Source organism: Pseudopodoces humilis, chromosome 8 (assembly GCF_049639895.1).
Source record: "Pseudopodoces humilis isolate 2021_Gansu_Grassland_sample_001 chromosome 8, ASM4963989v1, whole genome shotgun sequence".
Classification (NCBI taxonomy): domain Eukaryota; kingdom Metazoa; phylum Chordata; class Aves; order Passeriformes; family Paridae; genus Pseudopodoces; species Pseudopodoces humilis.
In genome coordinates this window covers 26,547,829-26,565,410 of record NC_142207.1, presented here as the reverse complement: position 1 = coordinate 26,565,410, position 17,582 = coordinate 26,547,829, and the positions used below count along the sequence as shown (strand labels likewise).

At 42.5% G+C, this 17,582-nt stretch overlaps 1 protein-coding gene across 1 annotated transcript in view; it reads left to right on the top strand.

Moving 5' to 3' along the window:
• Positions 1 to 16,821, top strand: part of CDK15 (cyclin dependent kinase 15) — a 39,569-nt gene extending 22,748 nt beyond the window's left edge. The window contains exons 11-14 of the mRNA XM_014249155.2: positions 3,669 to 3,717; positions 6,291 to 6,430; positions 11,730 to 11,867; positions 14,151 to 16,821. Coding sequence (XP_014104630.2) covers positions 3,669 to 3,717; positions 6,291 to 6,430; positions 11,730 to 11,839 — 299 coding nt within the window. The 3' untranslated portion in view covers positions 11,840 to 11,867; positions 14,151 to 16,821. The remainder of the gene's footprint in view (positions 1 to 3,668; positions 3,718 to 6,290; positions 6,431 to 11,729; positions 11,868 to 14,150) is intronic.
• The last annotated feature ends 761 nt before the right edge of the window (positions 16,822 to 17,582 follow it).

Here is a 17,582-nt window from a genome sequence, read left to right as displayed (position 1 = left end):
ATGGTTACAAGTTTGAATCTAGACAGCAGGGGTCAAGGGCAGGAAAGGATTAGGAATCACAGCCCATGACGTTAAGCTTGTGCTTTTGCCGAACTGGGAAAACTGGGAGCGCCCAATGCACCAAGTTAGTTTTTGTTTCCTTTTTCTGACATTTGGATTCCAAAGAGTAGGGAGCAGTGCATATTTATCCATAACATGATGAATGAGAGTGAGCTTTATTCCTTGATTTATTGCACTGGCTGAATGATGAACTCACCTATGCCAGGTAATATCACCTCAAAGAGCAGATGCAGGTTTCACACAAGGCCTTTTCAGATGCAGCAATGACTTTCAAATAAGGCCTGGTTTTTCAGGTATCTGCAGGCTTTGGTATGCTGAATGAGACTTAGAAGCTTTCCAGAGTCAATTTGTGCTCCCAGGTACGATTTTTAGTGTCTGTTGCGTTTCCAAAATGCCTCCAGCAGATGGAGGCAACAAGCAGCAGGCTCTGAAACATAAACTTCCGATGACATTTGTGAAAATGCAGATGATGTCTGCATTCCGAGTGCTTTTTTTTTTTTTTTTTTGTAATCTCACTTTTTATGCTGATATTTAATTTAACACACGGGATAGTTGAAAACTGAATTCTAAAACGATAAAGTTTTTATTGTCATAATAAACTGCATGTGGCTTTGATCTCAAAGGCAAGAGCAGCACTGTAACTAATGTGCAATGTATGCTAGCCAGGGTGTAGGGAAACTTCCCATCTGTGTGGCAATGGGCACAGCCTGCAGTTTCCAGCCTGCCACACAGACAGAGCTCTGCTCCTGTCCTGAAGCCACAGAGATTTCACTAATGAGAGAAATTTTCTCTGTGAGCCTGCAACCCCACTGCCTTCATTCAGCAGCACTTGGCATCCTCTTTCTCTCTCTTCATCAATTAGGAAAGTTTAACTTTTGTCCTCTGGCTTGCTTGCCTCATTATCAGTTCATTAGCCACTTCCACCTGGGTTTTCAAATAAGAAGGTATTTCCTCATTAGCACACTCTGCCGTGCATAAGGATAGAAAATAACAAACCTAAGCGCTATCTTTCAGATCTACTCATATTGTTAAAAAAGCCAATCAGCCCTACACAATCCCATCATTTTATGTCTAGATAATCATTGTGAGACGATTGAATCGTAGTTCATCCACTTTTTGGAATTCCCTAAATATTCTTTATCTCTTACCTTTATGAAGTAGCTGTTTACAGCGTTTTACAATTTTAGATTGGTCTTAATCTTACAGTAAGGAAAATATTTACTGCTCTGTTTTTACCCTACTCAACACAATGGGGCCTCAGCATTCTCTAAGGATTTGTCTATATGGGGTCAGTCAGGAGATTAATCTGAACTGATTTAAAGTGCATTAGTTAACTGCATTAAATCCTTGAGCACAGACACACTGTTTTTTTACCATATCTTCCATTTATAATCAAAGCTCTGTATACTCAAAGTGGCAAATTTGGCAGTCCTCATTCAAGCTGAATTCTTCACTGAGAGATGTGTTTGGACAGGGACAGGAGTTGTTGGCTCACTGGCTTTTACACTATCCCTTGCAGATAATTATTAATCTCCAAGTTACATAAAAGATAAATTTAAGTCAAGAGGCTTGCTCAAGACAGTGAACACTATAATTCCTCCCAATTCTCAGTAAGCAAGCTGATATTTCTATTTCTAATGTAAAAAAAATCCTATTTCCTTCTTTGGAATATTAATCCTGAGAATGTGCTCCACAAAAACAAAGTGACATTTCACCAAGATATCATTGAAATGTTTTGCCCTGCTGTTACCAAATGACCATGCATTTTTAAAATTCTGTGTTAAACTCATTAAAGATTATTAATGGTAAAAGATTTCAGTAAAGTACAGTACTTAAGTAACCTTGGTATTTTTACTAAATATTTAATGAAATTGATATATTGTCATAGAATGTTTTCATCTCACAAATCAAATTTTTCTGAAAGTTACAACATCTGAAAGTTTTTGGCCAGCTCTGTGAAGAGGCAAAAATTTCTACCTCAGAAGAATTTTTTGCCTTTCCAAACCATTTAAAAAATGTTTTTCTTCTATTCTGTCTAGAAACTTTACATCTCTAGTCAATATGGGTAATTTATTTCTACATTTATATTACAGTCAAGGGGGCAGAAAGAAGGAAAGATGACCCAGTGAAAATGTTACTAGTGATCCAAGAGGAATATTCTACCAATCTGGACATATTTGGGAAGGGAGTATTCAAGATGCTAATTTATAGCTTCTGTATATTGGTGATATTCCAGTGCTCTGGCACATAAACAACCATGAATCCCATCCCAAGTTATATTCCCATTTACTGCTCTAGAAATTACCTTGGTACTTGGGTGTAGGAGAACAATTCAGTTCTGAACTGTTACTTACCCTGTGATAGGTTTACCAACTTGCTTGCCTGGTTTAATGGTGCAAGATTGCTGCTGGAAAAGTCAAGGGCTGGAAGTTTGGTCATTTGCACTTTTTCAAGTTGTCTGTGCATCAAGTCAGACGCTGTGTCTGGCACTCTGGAAATGGCCTTGCAGGCAAAGGCAGAGGGGACTCCCACCCTGACTGCAGCAGGCAGCTCCTGTCCTGAATGAAGTGCCTGGTGCTTCCAGGTAGGGAGGGCAGATGCTCTTGGAGGGTGCAGCATTAACCCCAACTGAGCTCTGGGTCTGCTGGTAACAGAGGTGCTTGCCTCCTGGTGGTCTCACTGCTGTGGGGAATGCTTGTCCAGGCTGAGCTGGAAGAGAGGTCGACACCACCCTTCCTGCTCTCATTCCCATGATTAGAGTGCCACTGTTCATTCTCTGCTGTCAGAAACAGTGCTCAGGAAAATGTAGGGGGCTAGAGATTGCAGCCTTTCTGATGCAAGAAAATCTCTCTGTTGATTAGCTCTATGGGGAAATTTTCCAGGCTTAAGCCATTCATTCATATCTAAGCCTGAGAAAATTGATGCTTTACAACAAAACATTTGAGGAATGTATTCTCTATATTTACCACAATGTTTAGAAATATTTCCTTGAAAAATATCAACAAGAACACAGACTTCACAAAACTGCAAACTCTGCTAAGTTCCAGTCTGATAGAGATCACAATAATCAGTGAATACAACTCTCTGAGCATGGTTAACTGGACAAACAACACTTAGTGAGAACTTTGGGCAAGAAGAGAGTGGGATCAAAGTGCCTTGTCTCTGTCCCCAGTCTTACTTGCTGCATCCATGTAGAAAAGTCCCATGTACCCTTGGGGACAATATGTGAAGCTCAGCAGCCCCTTGGAAAGCCAAGACAATTGCTGGGGATTCAGGCCTGCAAACTTCTTTTTGCTTCCTTTGTGTGAAGGCTTTAGGGACTGGTACTGCTTTTATTGATGTCAAAGCTAAGACATGCCCGTAACAGGAGGAGGTCCAAGGCCTATACTCACAGATATATGAAAGGAAAGGGTTACAGAACTGGAACAGCCTTATTAAGATCAATGCAGGCACTCAAGTCCTATAGGAATAATGTATATTTATGAATAATAAGACGATAGGTTCTATAGGGTCCTTTGAAATTCTGAGCACATTTTTTCTTAGGGCTGAAAGAATGGGTTTTGGCTTGATTTTCATTTAATCTTGTGATTGCATATTATACTTTCTAGAACTGGTTGCTTCCAGGAGACCTCAGAGACTCCAAGTCATCTGTGACAGGTAAGCTACCTATAACAGCAATGTCAAAATCGCCTCTGGGTTTATTTGTTTCTTTATGCAATCATTTAACTTGAAATGAGCTCTTTTGGCAAGCTCAGGATGAGCAGGGTGGCTCTGTAGTAACAAGCAGATCTAACATCAGTTAAGCAACTGATTTTGAGAGATCGCAGCAAAGGCAAACACATAGTGGGTTTATTATTCTCAGAGGAGTAGTGATTATTCCGAGATAAGCAGTGATTCAGTGACTTTGTGTGCAGCTTTTTGTGGAGCACAGTTCGATTGAGAAGGTTGTGCTTTCCCAGGCTCTTTTGCCCAGACTGAGGACAGATTTCGCACTGTCCCAATTTTCATTTTTGAAAACAGACTGTAGGAATATTGCTCAACAGCGGTAAGGAAGACATGCTAGGACAGCATTTTCATGAGACAATGAAATAATACTGTGATTAGTTAGGAGGGGGAAAATCACATTCTTAGTGGCCAAAACTATGAGATGAAGGCCAAGGTTACACATGCAGCTTGACCAGACACACCAGCACTGCTGAATCACTCCCTAGTGTGCTGAGGGAAGGGAGTATTTTTTCAGGCACACACACACATATATACAGAATGTATGTATGTATCAGTGAAAGAAATTTACAGTCAGACAAAGTGTCATAACCTAGCTGAGGGAGTCATTCCAGTCAAATCCCCTTAAGCTGATTTTAATGCATGCAGCAGGTTTTATAGATATGTAGGAAAAGACAAGACAGGATTTGTCCTCGAAATTATATACATGAAAATGTCAATAATCAAATATCCTTTGAGGACATAACCACATTTTTCATTGATGTTTATTATCTGTTCAGCTGATTGCTTGGGATCCAGCCCTGCTAGGAGGGAAGTGTGCTGCTCTTCAGAGCAGGATTTCCCAGATGCTATTCTAAATGGCTGAACAAACATGCTAAAGTTTTCAGCAAAGCACAGGTTACTGAAACGCCAGCCATTGTCATGCAATTGTCAGCTTGCGAAAACTCAATATGTCCCAAACCCTTATAATGCAGGTCCTGGAACAGAACAAATCCTCTCTCAGCCTGAACAAAGAAATAAGTGTATTTCTTGCAACCATGTTATATTGCACTTCTGCTTTTTGGCCATAATCCTTTGACAGACCCTATTACAGGCCATACCAAGGGGCTGGCCTGGCACCAGAGTGGCATAGCTCTGGGCTGCATGTGAATCAGCTCCAGCTCTGCCTTAGAGTCCTGGTGCTGCCATGACCATTGGAATGCTTGGCTTGGGAGAAGGAAAGAGCTGCTTCATTCAGACTGCTCATCCATGACTCTCCATGGACAATTAAGAAATCAAAGGGGAGCTCTCCACAGAGCTTGGCCACCACCAAGCCATGGTGGGAAGTACTGAACTGTGTTGCTGCCCAGAGTGGGAGCCTGGAGCAGCAGGACTGAGGGGGCAGAAGGTCTCCAGTAAGACCCTGCCATGGAAGAGGCAGCCTGTCATGCAGCTCTAGCAAGAGACTTCAGACTGGATGCTTTGGCTCCCTGTTCCATCCCTGGTCCCCAGGGAAGCAGGGACTTGAACGGTTTTGTTGGAGGTGAAAATTCACCAATTATCTACCAGAGTGAGGCCATATACCTTCTACAAATTTGTTTCTCAGGGTCTCTTTCTCCCCTTTTGTCTTGGTGTTTTTTCCTCTTCTTTAATATGTTACATTTTACCTCCTCAAAACAAAAATGTCAGCATGTCAAATGCCCTGTATAGGGAGGGGGAGTGCAGGGGCAGGGGGATCCCAGCCCCTGATGTCACTTGGAGGGGAAGCACCATTGGGGGCCAAGGGAGGAAGCACAACAGGCCATGCTCTGAAGCTGAAAAGTGATCAGAACAAACAAACAAAGTAAAAGCTGTAAAACTAAATGACTATTTTTGTTTGTTTCCTTGTTGGTTTGTTTTCGCTCTTCCACTTCCTTGTCCCCAGCTGTGTGCTTCTCTAGAGAGCAGCCACTTGGCATTGATATTAGCTGGGCATGGAGCATATGTGTATTACATTTATTTTAAGTACTCACCCCGAGAAACAGATCCTTCTCTGTGAATCCCCAACACATTTTACAACCAGCTGCACTACTGGTACTGGGGTAGGAGAAGAGGAAATTATATTTTCTTTAGGTTTATTAGGTTTGACCTCTAGTCTTAATGGGCCAGTTATTTTCTACATTTGGATTGTCACTGTAAACTGGTACCAACAAACTCTGATATTACAGTTACAATATGTAAAATAGAGTCTGCTCAGCATTATTTCCCCTTTCACTTATAATCTTCTTTTTAAAAAACAGAAATTTGTTTTCAAAATTTGTCTGTAAATATGAGTTTGAGCTGAAATCCTGGATGCATATACCCCAACATAGTCAAACTCAGATGGAAAAGCAAATGTCTGGAAAAGCTATAAAGCTGGAATGGGTTTATCCAGCTCCCCTGTGTCCCTCCACTACCTTTGCCTCAAGCTGAGAGGGGCTGGGTCGTGTTCTGGTTCCAGCTTTCTGGCTCGTCCTCATCTCCTGTGCTGTTTTTTCTTGTTTGCCTAGGATAAGCAGGGTGCCAGCAGCAGAGAATTTGGCCTCCAGGATGCTCACGGCCTTCCCTCGAGGCCGAATCTCTGCACAAGATGCACTTCTTCATGGCTTCTTCAGCCCTCTGCCTCAACAGCTCTACAAAGTTCCTGTTGGTAAGTTAACTCTCAATTTCATCTCACCAAGAAAGAGCTGCTTCACGTGCTATTTACTGGGAGTTTCCTCACTATTTTGAAAATCTCTGCCATTCAGCTGGATGTCTCTCTTTTCTGCCTGCTCTCCCTCCCCACTCCTGTATGCTGCAAGATTTACATCCTGTGGCAAATTTGACAACTTGCTTTTCTGTTTTCCTCTACTTGCCCCCTGTGTTAATACTAGAAGGGGACCTTGATGGGCTGCTGCCATGGTCCACCTGCAAAGCAGAGGTGTACATGCTTTGACAGGTCATCCCCCCTCATTCTGTAACCCAAAGGGCCTGAACGTTTCCCCAGCTCACACTGTGTGTTCAGTGTAACTCACCTGCTGGTCCCTCCTGATGTCCTGAATTCCCATCTGCTCAGCATGGTGTGCTAGCCCCAGTTCCCTCGGACTGCTCCTCCCGCTCCCTTTTGATGTTGAGACAGCTGTTCCTTGTACCCTGTCACACCAGTTCTCCTTCAGTTTTACCTGCTTTATTTTCTTCTTCCCTCACTCCCTTCTCTTAAGCACACACAGTTCTGCCTCTTCTGGCCTCAGCTGAGAATAAATACAGGGTGTCTCAAGCTGCAGTTCTGCTCCTCTCTAGGAAAAGCTCCCTCCTATTGGGCTGCAAGCCAAAGGGACCTTGCATTCCCTGTTGCCTCCTGGGCACCCTGTACACTAGTTAGTTTGGTGGTGGTTTTTAAGATAGGGGCAACTGAGAAAAAGCCTTCGTGGCTCATGTGTTGTCCAGCTATTGGAAATCCAAATTTCTGGCTCCTGTGACACATCCCAAGTGGAGGAGCAGCCAGCTAGGATCTCTCCCAATCCCCCAAACTGCTGCCCTTCAGAAGGTGCTCTGTGTGTGTATGTGCTTGAGTGAGAGACATCTGCATTCCTTTTCTGTTCACCCAGCCACAGAGCACAAATCTACTTTGACACTTTTAGAAAAATGAAAAGATGGAATCTCGCAGGAGCCTGCCTGTGCCGGCGGGGGAGGAGGGGAGCACGCACAGCAGGAGGGAAGTTGACTTTTCTTTATACATATAGGGTTTTTTCCATGCAGAGTTTAAATTATGCCTGATAAAAGGAGTTTCGTGGATGTTTCAGTTCTTTCAAACCCTCCTGGCTTCCTCCCAATTAAATGAGGTTTGTCAAAGCCACAGGGCTCTGCTGCTGCCAGAGAGGCGGACAAGCACTTCCCGCAGTGACATCTCCAATCCCCAAGGGAGAAGATGAAAGTGTCAGTGCTGAGAGAGAGAGAGAGAGAGTGGAAAAAAACAGGTACAGAGACAGACAGTGTGAGAGAAAGGGAGAGAGTGAAGAGAAATAGAAGGAATGAGAAAACAGATTGGCATAACGTGTCAATCTCTCCCATATGCTGCCAGTGAGGGGACAGATTCATTTCACCTGGGTTTAAGCACCATCCCATATTTATTATCCCCCATATTGCAGCAAGAAGTACCTTGTGGACAGGAAACTGCATGGCGTTATCATAGCAACCAATGTGTTGAGAACAGAATCAAAGTGCAAAGGGCTGAAACAAGTACAGTACTATCGTGCAAGACCATATTCATGAGTGACTCATTAAGCCTGTAACATTTAGGCAATTCTGAATAATTCCCCATGTAGCCATTCCTATAGCCATAATTGTTTAAGACATTTGCTCTCTTGTGTCACTTTGGCATAACACTGTTTTGGAATTTAACTGTACCATTTTAAAATTCTTGTTGCTATGATAACAGTGCAGATTTTAAATATATTCTGTTCGCACTTTGTTCTAGAGGATGCTGGCTATTAGTTGCCATCCTCTGAAGGTGAAAATTAAAGCAGAAGGGCAAAGAATGATCTGGAGATGAAAGGTGAAAGAAGAGGGGGTTGATCCCAAGGTATGTGAGACAGTAAGAAGGAAACAACATTTGAAAAAAGAAAAGGTTCTCATAAGAATTTATTCTCTGTTTTTATGAAATAATTGTATCCATAACCATTCTTTTTATAAGTTGTTATGACAAGCAGGAAGCTTGAAAAACAGAGGATGTTTTTCAAAGGTCAGTTCCTGGGAAAAAATAATTGGAGAAATCACTGTTTCAAAGTTAAGTACCCCTCCAAATAGCATGATTCTGATTACTAGGGGGAATGCTAATGGTTAGAGGCTGGCTGCTGCCCCTGGGATGGGAGAGAGGGAGCTCAGGGCTCTTCACTTCCCAGTGGCCAGCTCCTAGAGAATAGAACAGGTGGCTGTTGCTGTGCTCATCTGAGCACAAAGTGCTGGAAAAAAAAGAGTAGCCCATGCTCTAAGGGAGGAAGAAGATTCTCTGTCCTCTGAGTGGGGCTGGCCCACAGCTGCTCACTCCTGTGCCTCTAGCTCTAGGAGGGGATTACTGAGGCCTGGGTTCAAACCTTGTTGATTATCTTGGTTGCCTTAATCCTACATGTGCCACCAGCACCTCTGGATATAAAAACAGAGAGAAGTGCAGGAGTTTATTCAGCTTCTCTTCAGTGTGGCTGGTAGCCTAAGGGGTGGCAGTGATGACCTTTTGTAAAACCGGAGCATTTGCTGTCCTTTTTCTGGCCGAAGCCAATCCTGAGACAATTATCTCTGTGCAGTGCAGCCCTGCACTGCAGCAGCTCTGATAAAACTTCAGTCTAACCCTTTGCCACCTGCTAAAGCAGAATGTTTTCTGTCCAATTAATCCCTCCTGGAAGAAAGATGAGATCCTTGAATCAAGAGAGCATGAGCTGTGCTCTCAACTCAGTGTCACTCCTGAAGTGCAAAGGGCCTTCTGAGGAGGTATCTCACTCTGCTGTCAGACAGGTCAGACACAGTAACAATTGCAGCTTATTATTCTTAGTTGTAGATTTGGTTTATTTTCCCTCTCTTTTGCCCTCTGATGCTTTAGAGCAGGCTTGCAAGCAGGGAAGGTAAGCAGTGGGATTTGGGGTTACCAACAGAGCACTCCCAAGAAAACACACTGCAAGAAGAGCTCTAGCCAAAACACACAGGCACAGGAGCCAGGGAGGCCTGAGCTGCCAGCTCAGATCCTTTCCCCACTGGACCAATGTCCAGTCTCAGTAGAGATGTTCAAACCTGGCCATACCCTCAGCACAGCAGTTAGCAGTTCCAGTATGTGCTCCATGAGGAGGATTGTGTGTTGCATGGATGGGATCCTGGCTTTGACTAGGACGTGCTTGCTCTTTTTGGATACAACTGGTCTCTAATTACCTCCCCCAGCAACACAAAACCAGTGCACCAGGTGATGAAGACACTATACCATTTCTCCTGAAACAGCCCACTATTCAGCCTTTCTGAGACAAGGAGGATGGAGGCTTAATGTTGACAGTCATTTTAATGTCTGTTGCATCTAAGCTAAGACAAAGCAAGTAAGCAAGTGTGGGCAGTGAGGAGGTTAAGGCTGCAAGCCTTAAAAACCCCATTACTGTTGGGATTAGCCAGCACTGGTGAATGTTATCGCAGGGGACATAGAAAGAAGAGCTGCCTTTCATGACCCCTTGTTTGGCTTGGCTGGTTTCCCTAGGTTCTCCTACATATCTAAAAGCTTTATACAGTCACTTGATTTTTATTTTTTTTTACCACTCTGCTTTGTGAAATCTGTACACAGCAAATAGATATCCTTCACTGCTAGTCAGATACAGACACCTAGAAAGTTCCTACTGTTCAGGTGTATGAATCTGGTTTATAATGTGTCTTAATACAGGAATAAGCCAAAGCTCATGATGAGCAGGAGTTGCCCCTCCTAAGCCAGAAGTATTCTTATCTGTGAGGAGATAAAACAAATCTTCACCCAACTCTGGAAAACCATCCCTCACTTCACCTGGTGTGATCCCCACAGTTGTGGAAGATCTGCTTGCCTTCATACTGACATTAAAGTTTTGGATTCTGTCATTAAGCCACTACCCTAGGAAAGAGCTGTTGCAACATCACAGCAGATGCTTGCAAAGTGCACAGGACTCTCTGGACATGTTGCCCTGTTTAAGCTCTTCCCCGCATGCTGTCCTGGAGCAGGCATTGTGCTGGGCACTGTTTAGGAGCACAGGGCAAAGGGGAAGATGGGAAAAGAGGGAAAATTTCCTTTGCTCACTCCCCAGCTCCTGCTCTTGCAAAAGCAACTGGCGCAAAGTTTGGCCCACATGACTTGTGGAAACAAAGTCCTACAGACATGGATCAAATGCTCTGACTCCCATTGATCTCAGGCCAGAGAATCTCTATAAAGGTCTTATTGTTCGGGGAGACAAACCACTCTTGGGGGGAGCGCTGTTAATACCATTCGTGGAGGCAGACACTATTGCATCAGAGGTTAGCAGATGTTTTTCTGTAGTTTGTCTAATTACAAGTTATAGCTGAGGTTTCTTTAACTTCCATTTTCCCTTTTACACTCTTAAATGCAAATCTGAAAAGATTTAGTTGTCTTGTTTGCTGTGAAAGACATCCAGACTGGAAGTCTCACATAATCGTTTCTCATCCTCAGGCGCACTTCTGACTTCACCCAGTTATCAGCAGAAAAGAGTAAATGGGGAGGTAGTGATCAGGTTTGTGCTTTCCTAAGGCACAAAAGTTAAAGCTAAGTTTGAGATTGTGACAGCAAGCAACCATGAGCATAGGAACTCAATTAGCCTGAAAGACAACTAACTCATTATCTTTCTGAAAATGATATAAATACATAAGAATATAAAAATTTAAAATAAACTCTCTATTGACTGTCTAGATGACTGAATTTCATTGCTCAATTTCTTTAAACACCCACTTTAGTATTTATTTATTCTAAGCGTGAAGCAGCTACGATAATTAGACTGTCAGATTTGGTAAGTTAATGAGGAGTCACTGGAGTGGAAGGTTTTGCATTTGTGAGATTGCTGAAGGAGAGAAGCCCCGTGCCTTCGCTCTATCTCTTTTTTCTTTTTCTTTTTTTCCCCTCTGCTGGGTGGGAAGGAGAGAGCTTGGCAGTGCACAGATCCATTTGAATCCTTTTGATTAGCGCGTTGCATTCCTACCACTGTTCTACCAAATAGTATTTTGCTGGTTGCTCCAATAAAAAGAAGAAGAAAAAAGAAAAGAAACCGCAGATGAGATTTCTAGAGAAGAGTGTCTAGATTAAAGAAATAATTTTCCAAAAACAATCAGAAGGAATGCAGCTGTGAGAAATAGGATCCTGAATTAGTTTATATTGTGGCTAATGTCACAGGAGAGCATTAAGAAAGTAGCACAATGAAGGAAAAAGATCCTTTTGGAGCTTTCTCTTTAACCTGATTTTTCCACAGGACAGTCAGTGCTCACAGTTCCAGGGGTGAGACTGCAACCTGAAATCTGTGACCTGTTTGCTTCTTACCGAAGAGGCCATGTCCCACAAGGTTCGAGCAAGTTTTGGTAGAAGTAATGGACGATTGAATAATTCTTGGGTAAGCATGTAGTTGCCATTGTCAAAGCTGCTGCCATCACCCTTAGCACATTAATTTCTTCATGTACTGAAGGTGGAAAATAGATCTGATACTCAGGGCTGGATGATCACATTCCAGGGTAAGAACAAAGTGGGAAATCTGACATTCAGAGAGAAGAGATCAGCAAGCCAATGGCCCCCAATGAGCAATGTTCAGTGGTATCATGGGAGGTTTGGATTTGTTTTGTCATATTGCCAAGTATCAGACCAGTGCCCTTTCCTCCAATGCCTACCCAGTCAAAGTATTGCTTCATTTCCCTATTGCTTAAACTGATCAAATTGCTTTCTTCTCCTTTGTCCTTTCCTACCAAGTTCACGTTTCATAGCTTACTTGTTTTGATTTCACACACATTGGAACCCGAGCAGAGCTAGGCAAAATCTCCATATCTTGTAAAATCTTTTGTTTTAATTAATCACTATTTTAATGTCATGCTTCAAAATGATGCTTCAGCATCAGTACTGTTCATCTTTTTGTTACAGAGGACCAAAAGCTCACTTAAAATCACTGTTATTGAAAGAAATTACCAGAAAATATTATTTTATTATATCCTGTCTCTTTGTTTACTCTGTGCATTTGTTAGCAGCATGTGTCTTGTCAGAGTCACTGCTGAGTCTGTGCTTGCAGGGCAGACCTGGAAACTGATTTTGAGGCCAAATTAGTTTGACTGTCTTACTGTCTGCCAAGCTAAGAGGCAACCTTAGGATAGCAGGACACACCTCAGCTACCCATCCATGCTTTCTAATACTTGTACCTGTTATAGGATCAGGTCCCAGCACTCAGTGCCTGGTCTCACAGCCTCTCTATCCCTTCTGCCCTCATCACGTAGACAACAGCAGGCAGAGGCCAGCCTGGAATCCTTTTAAGAAAGACCTGATATTGCCAGTGCTGTGACCAGATTGAGTTTGGAAGCAGCCTGAATGCCTTCCCTGCTCACCTGCTCAGCTGAGTGCAGACAGGATGGCTGTTCCCTCTCTGTGATCAGAGAGGAACTAATCCTGCCAGAAAAGCTGGCTGTCAGTTCCACTAAGGCTTCTGGGAACAACTCACTCGAGGAAGGTACCCATGCATTAGTGTTCAATGAACTTGGATTTGGCCCATTTTAAATGATTTAGAGAGCATTTCATAAATATATAATTTAAAATAGTGAAAACTTGCAACTAGTAGGAGAAACTCTTAAACATTTTTTTATATTTGTGTCCCTCTTTTTCAGCTGCTTACAAAGCATACTAAACAAGCTTTAAGTTTTTTTCTGGTCATTGCAGGAAAACATTCTATATGTTATGGTGTTCATATTATTAATTCTCTTTTTAAAAAAGGCATCTGGATTCAGACATGCAAGCAAGGTTATAAATGAAACTGTAATTTTTTTGTCATTTTAATAGGCTACCAATGGAAAGCAGGGGGTTCTGTATGCTTTTTCAAATCTAATGAGAGGTAGATAGGCATCTAAAGCACAACAGCCTCACGCTGGCATATGAGAGAATGGAATTTCCTGGGAACATAATGAAACCTTCCTTCATTTGCCAACCTGAGTTAAGTTACAAAAATAGACAAAACCAAGAAACTAAACATACCAGGCTCCATCTTGAATCCATGGGCCCTGAGCAACACAGCAAGGGACAAAACATCATCACAGACTCCTCCTTGTTTTCCTTCTGGTTTCAGGAAGAGATGAGATACTGTCAGTAGTCTATCCCAGGGTGATATATATTTCATGCCAACACTCCACCCATTTTCTACCCTATTCCACCCACCACTTTCCCTCTACCTGCTGAGGAGGAACATATGGGTCATTGGAATCTGCTACTGTTCTCATTCTGCCTCTCAAAATAAATACTCAGATAACTAATGATGTGCCTCCTACATGTATGTGATACTGTACCAGCTAAGGGTACTTGAATCTACAGGAAGAGAAAAGCCTGTTTTAAACCAGCTTTTAACAAGCAGAGTGACTGAAGGCATTAGCCCTGCAGAATATTTGTAATTGGGATTTATTTTTCTTTTTGATTCAGGACTTAGGCCATGGATTTTTACCCTAATAGAATTCCTCTGCAATAGAGGCAGATTGTACCCTCTCTTGCACCAAGGATCTTTGAAATAACTCCTTATGTTGACAAAATGAAGAAAAATCTTTGAGATTTTAAACCAAGGGCACAGTTTGAGGGGTGGGGTGTGTGTTTTTAAAAGTCACCTTTCAGTAGAAGAGATTGAAATTGTGCAGATGTCCTGCCTTTTGTTTTTCAGAAAGCAATGTCAGAAGGATTGACTTGGCAAAGAAGATGTAACAGCACAGTCTGGACACTGGACTTGCAGAATATACTCAGCCATGTGTCACTTAATAGAGAGCTCCCTGGACCAGAAGATCGATGTACAAACAGGACAGATGGGGAGTGACAATTGAAAGAATGTAGAGGCTCATCCAAGGCTTACAGAGACCTGTCATTCCTGGGGTATGCCTACAATCTCCTTCAACAAAAGAGCTCCTGAGGGAAGGAGGGGATTAGTCAAAAGTTGAGTGAAGTCTCCAGGGAAGATGGTTTCTTGGATAGAGTTGTCAACAAAAGGAATTGTTTAAGACTATTTGTTATAATTTCCTAGAGGGACCTTCTGCCATTACTAACAGGATTACCAGCGTACTGGTTCCACACCAGCAGAGCATTAGACATGTGCATTGCAGACTGGTTGCTTAGAGCTGAATTCAGGGGTTTTATACAGCATCCCAAACGTGTGCAGGTGTTGATGAGCAGAGAGGAGATGGCAGAGAATTAAGATGCAGCCAAATGCAGTCCATTTTTGGTCCAACTGTTGCAGAGAGTCCTGGTTTATTCATGACTTTCCACAGTGTTTTAATCTCTTTGATCTCAAGGCTGCTGACATACTATGAGGAGGAAAGTTAATCTGAGGTGAGTGCTGATGGGGATACATGGGGAAATCAGAGACCTCTTTCCCAACTGCAGTTACTGTGAAATTTCTCATGGAATTCTTCCTCGAAGGATTGGGAAAGCAAGTCATTTACTGTGTTCAAGTACTAGTCTGCTTGGTTTCAGTTATCTTGGATACTTTTTCTTGGCTCTGGGACATAGAAGCCAGTAGCCTTGGTGTAACCCTACAGCACCTCTGGGAAGAAAAGACAGAGATAAATCATTGAGGTGCAGACATACAAACCTTCTTGAATATTTTTATTTATCTGAGTAGTGTCACTGGCATGACTGGGAGAACTTCTCTGAGCAAGAATTATGCAGAGCATTGAGGCACTGGGACAAAACCAGTCCAGGAGCTATGGGTAGCAGCCATAGAAACAACTGAAAGGTGAGCTTTTAGTGTGAGAGCAGCGTCTCCAGCCTTACTCCAGTCCATCACTTAGCAAACACACACTGCAGATCTGGGCAGGAAGCAGCACAACTGTTTATGTTCCCCTTTGCCCTTGCTACAGACATAATTTCAGGAATGCATAGATTAGCTACATTAAAGGGGACATAGACTATCTGCAGGCACTGCTCAGTTGAGAGGACAAGATTTTCCTTGGGTTATGTTCCTTACAATTCTCTGCCTTCATGAAAAGGCAAGCTATGTCCCAGAAGTCTTTCTGCCTCTAGATTGTGTGGACTTGGATCTCCCAAAGCCACTCTCAATGACCTGACCTCCCTTTGCAATACTGAACAGAGCAGCTGTACATGATGCCCAAGTTGGGATAGGGGTTGTTTTGCATTCCTTCTGCATTCTTGGAGATGTCTGGACTTAGAGAAGTGAAGAAGCAGGATATCCAGGGCCTGCAGTGGGATGGTTGTGGCTGAATGTTTGCTCATAATTGAGAGCAACTAAATGCTCAAGATACATTAAATGAAAGGATTTGTTATGCATGGGCAGTGAGGGATCTAATGATGAGAACTGAGTCACTTTTCCTCATGGTCTATCCAGAGCATCAATTGTAAATTTCTTCTGCCCTGGAGCAGTGGGACAGAATGGCTTTGCTGTTTTACATAGCTACCACTCTATAATGGCCATTGCTAAATTTAGCCACATGCTAAATTGCCAAAGAGTCAAATGATACCTTTAAATTCTGTATCTAGAGGGGTAGAAAGCCAGGAAGACCCTGGAAATGCTGCAATCCAGCAGTCTTCTGTTCATTAACTTGACATTGTAGGTCCAATGCCTAAAACATGCCAGATCAAAGAGAAACTGTCTCCAAACCACTCCTATCCTCAGCTAATGGGATGGGAATACTATTTACATCAGGAGTACTGGTTTCAGTAGATTTTTCCATCCCCTGGCCTGCACAATCTCAGGGGCAACAGCTTTTGAGGAAAATGGATGTAGTGTTGTAATGAGTCAGAAAGAATAGGTAACAAGAAACATGTCTGAATTCATGTACCAAGTTAGTGCCACCCAAAAAGGCAGTTTTGCTTCCCCCATTTCTCTCCCTGCTTCAAGCTTTACAGTCTTTCTCTTTTCCTTTCTGGCACCCTTCTAATCCTTGAAGAAATTATTTAATTCACTATGGAACACAGATGGAAGACTATGAACTCTTTTGTGAGTTTTTCATTGTTGTAGTTAGCTGAATCAGATTATGGAGGGAGAAAAGTACCCCAGACTTCATTCATGGATGAGTGTGAGGTAGGAAAGGAGGAGGTGGAAAAATCCATGAAGTTCATATTCTCTTATCTCCAGCCTGCTCACATCTAGTTCCTGTGGGGTGATCATCCTCTGTCACATTTGAATGTCTGATGTTGTTTTGAGATAATAACTGAATGGGTTGTGGCAAGTAAGTGCTCAGTACTGCTGTAATTTATATGGGCCCATCACAAATCCAAATGTTTACTGTCAAACACCTCACAAAAAGTCCCAGACGTTGGCAGAGAGGTGCAGGACTGACATTTTTTTTTTTTTTTCCAGAAAATACTTTCTTTTGGCAGGGGCAGGATGCTTTGGTAAAGCAGGTGAGAGTTTATAAAGTGCATGTAAATGGAGATCATTGTGCTTATGGGTCATCAAACTGTTTCTCCTGATCACCTAATAAAAAACCAAAAACAAATCTGAGGTTTTTGAGAAATCTTTTAACATCCTCCTTTATGTGAAGAGAATTTAACATCAGACTTAAATATTTGCTTTAAGAACATCTGGAAGTAAATGAAATAACTTCTTTCCCAGGCCAGGATTCTGTTTTGTTTCAGCCTTGAGCAAGTTTGTTGGCCAAATTATATATGCCCAAGAAAAGATCCAAGGGCTTTAAAACTAGCAAACCCCTGTCTGTAATGGTGCAAGTGGGCAATGCTCTTTAAAGCATCTGTGGGGGAGGGAAATGCCAGGAAAATCCCTCTCACAAGCCAGAACTGCATTTGGGGAGCCCAGATGAAAGCTCTGATGCGGGTCATGTGACAGGTGTCACTTCAGTAATGATATTGGGGCAGAGATAAAAGTCCTTGCCGGCTGGTCATGTGACATCTCTTCATTACTGGCACAGCAGGTGGTCGGAGAGACTCAATGCCTTTATTTTTTATTATTTTTTAATTTTTTTTTTATTCTGTGATAATGAGAAAATGTTTAAACTTCCATCCCTGTGTTTAAACACTTCTTCATGCTGACAGCAGCAGGAGATCCCTTGATCAGCTGTCAGATGGGAAAGTGCAATTTTTCTGGAAAGTAAACAGCATGTTTGCCAGTTGGAAATCATTTTCT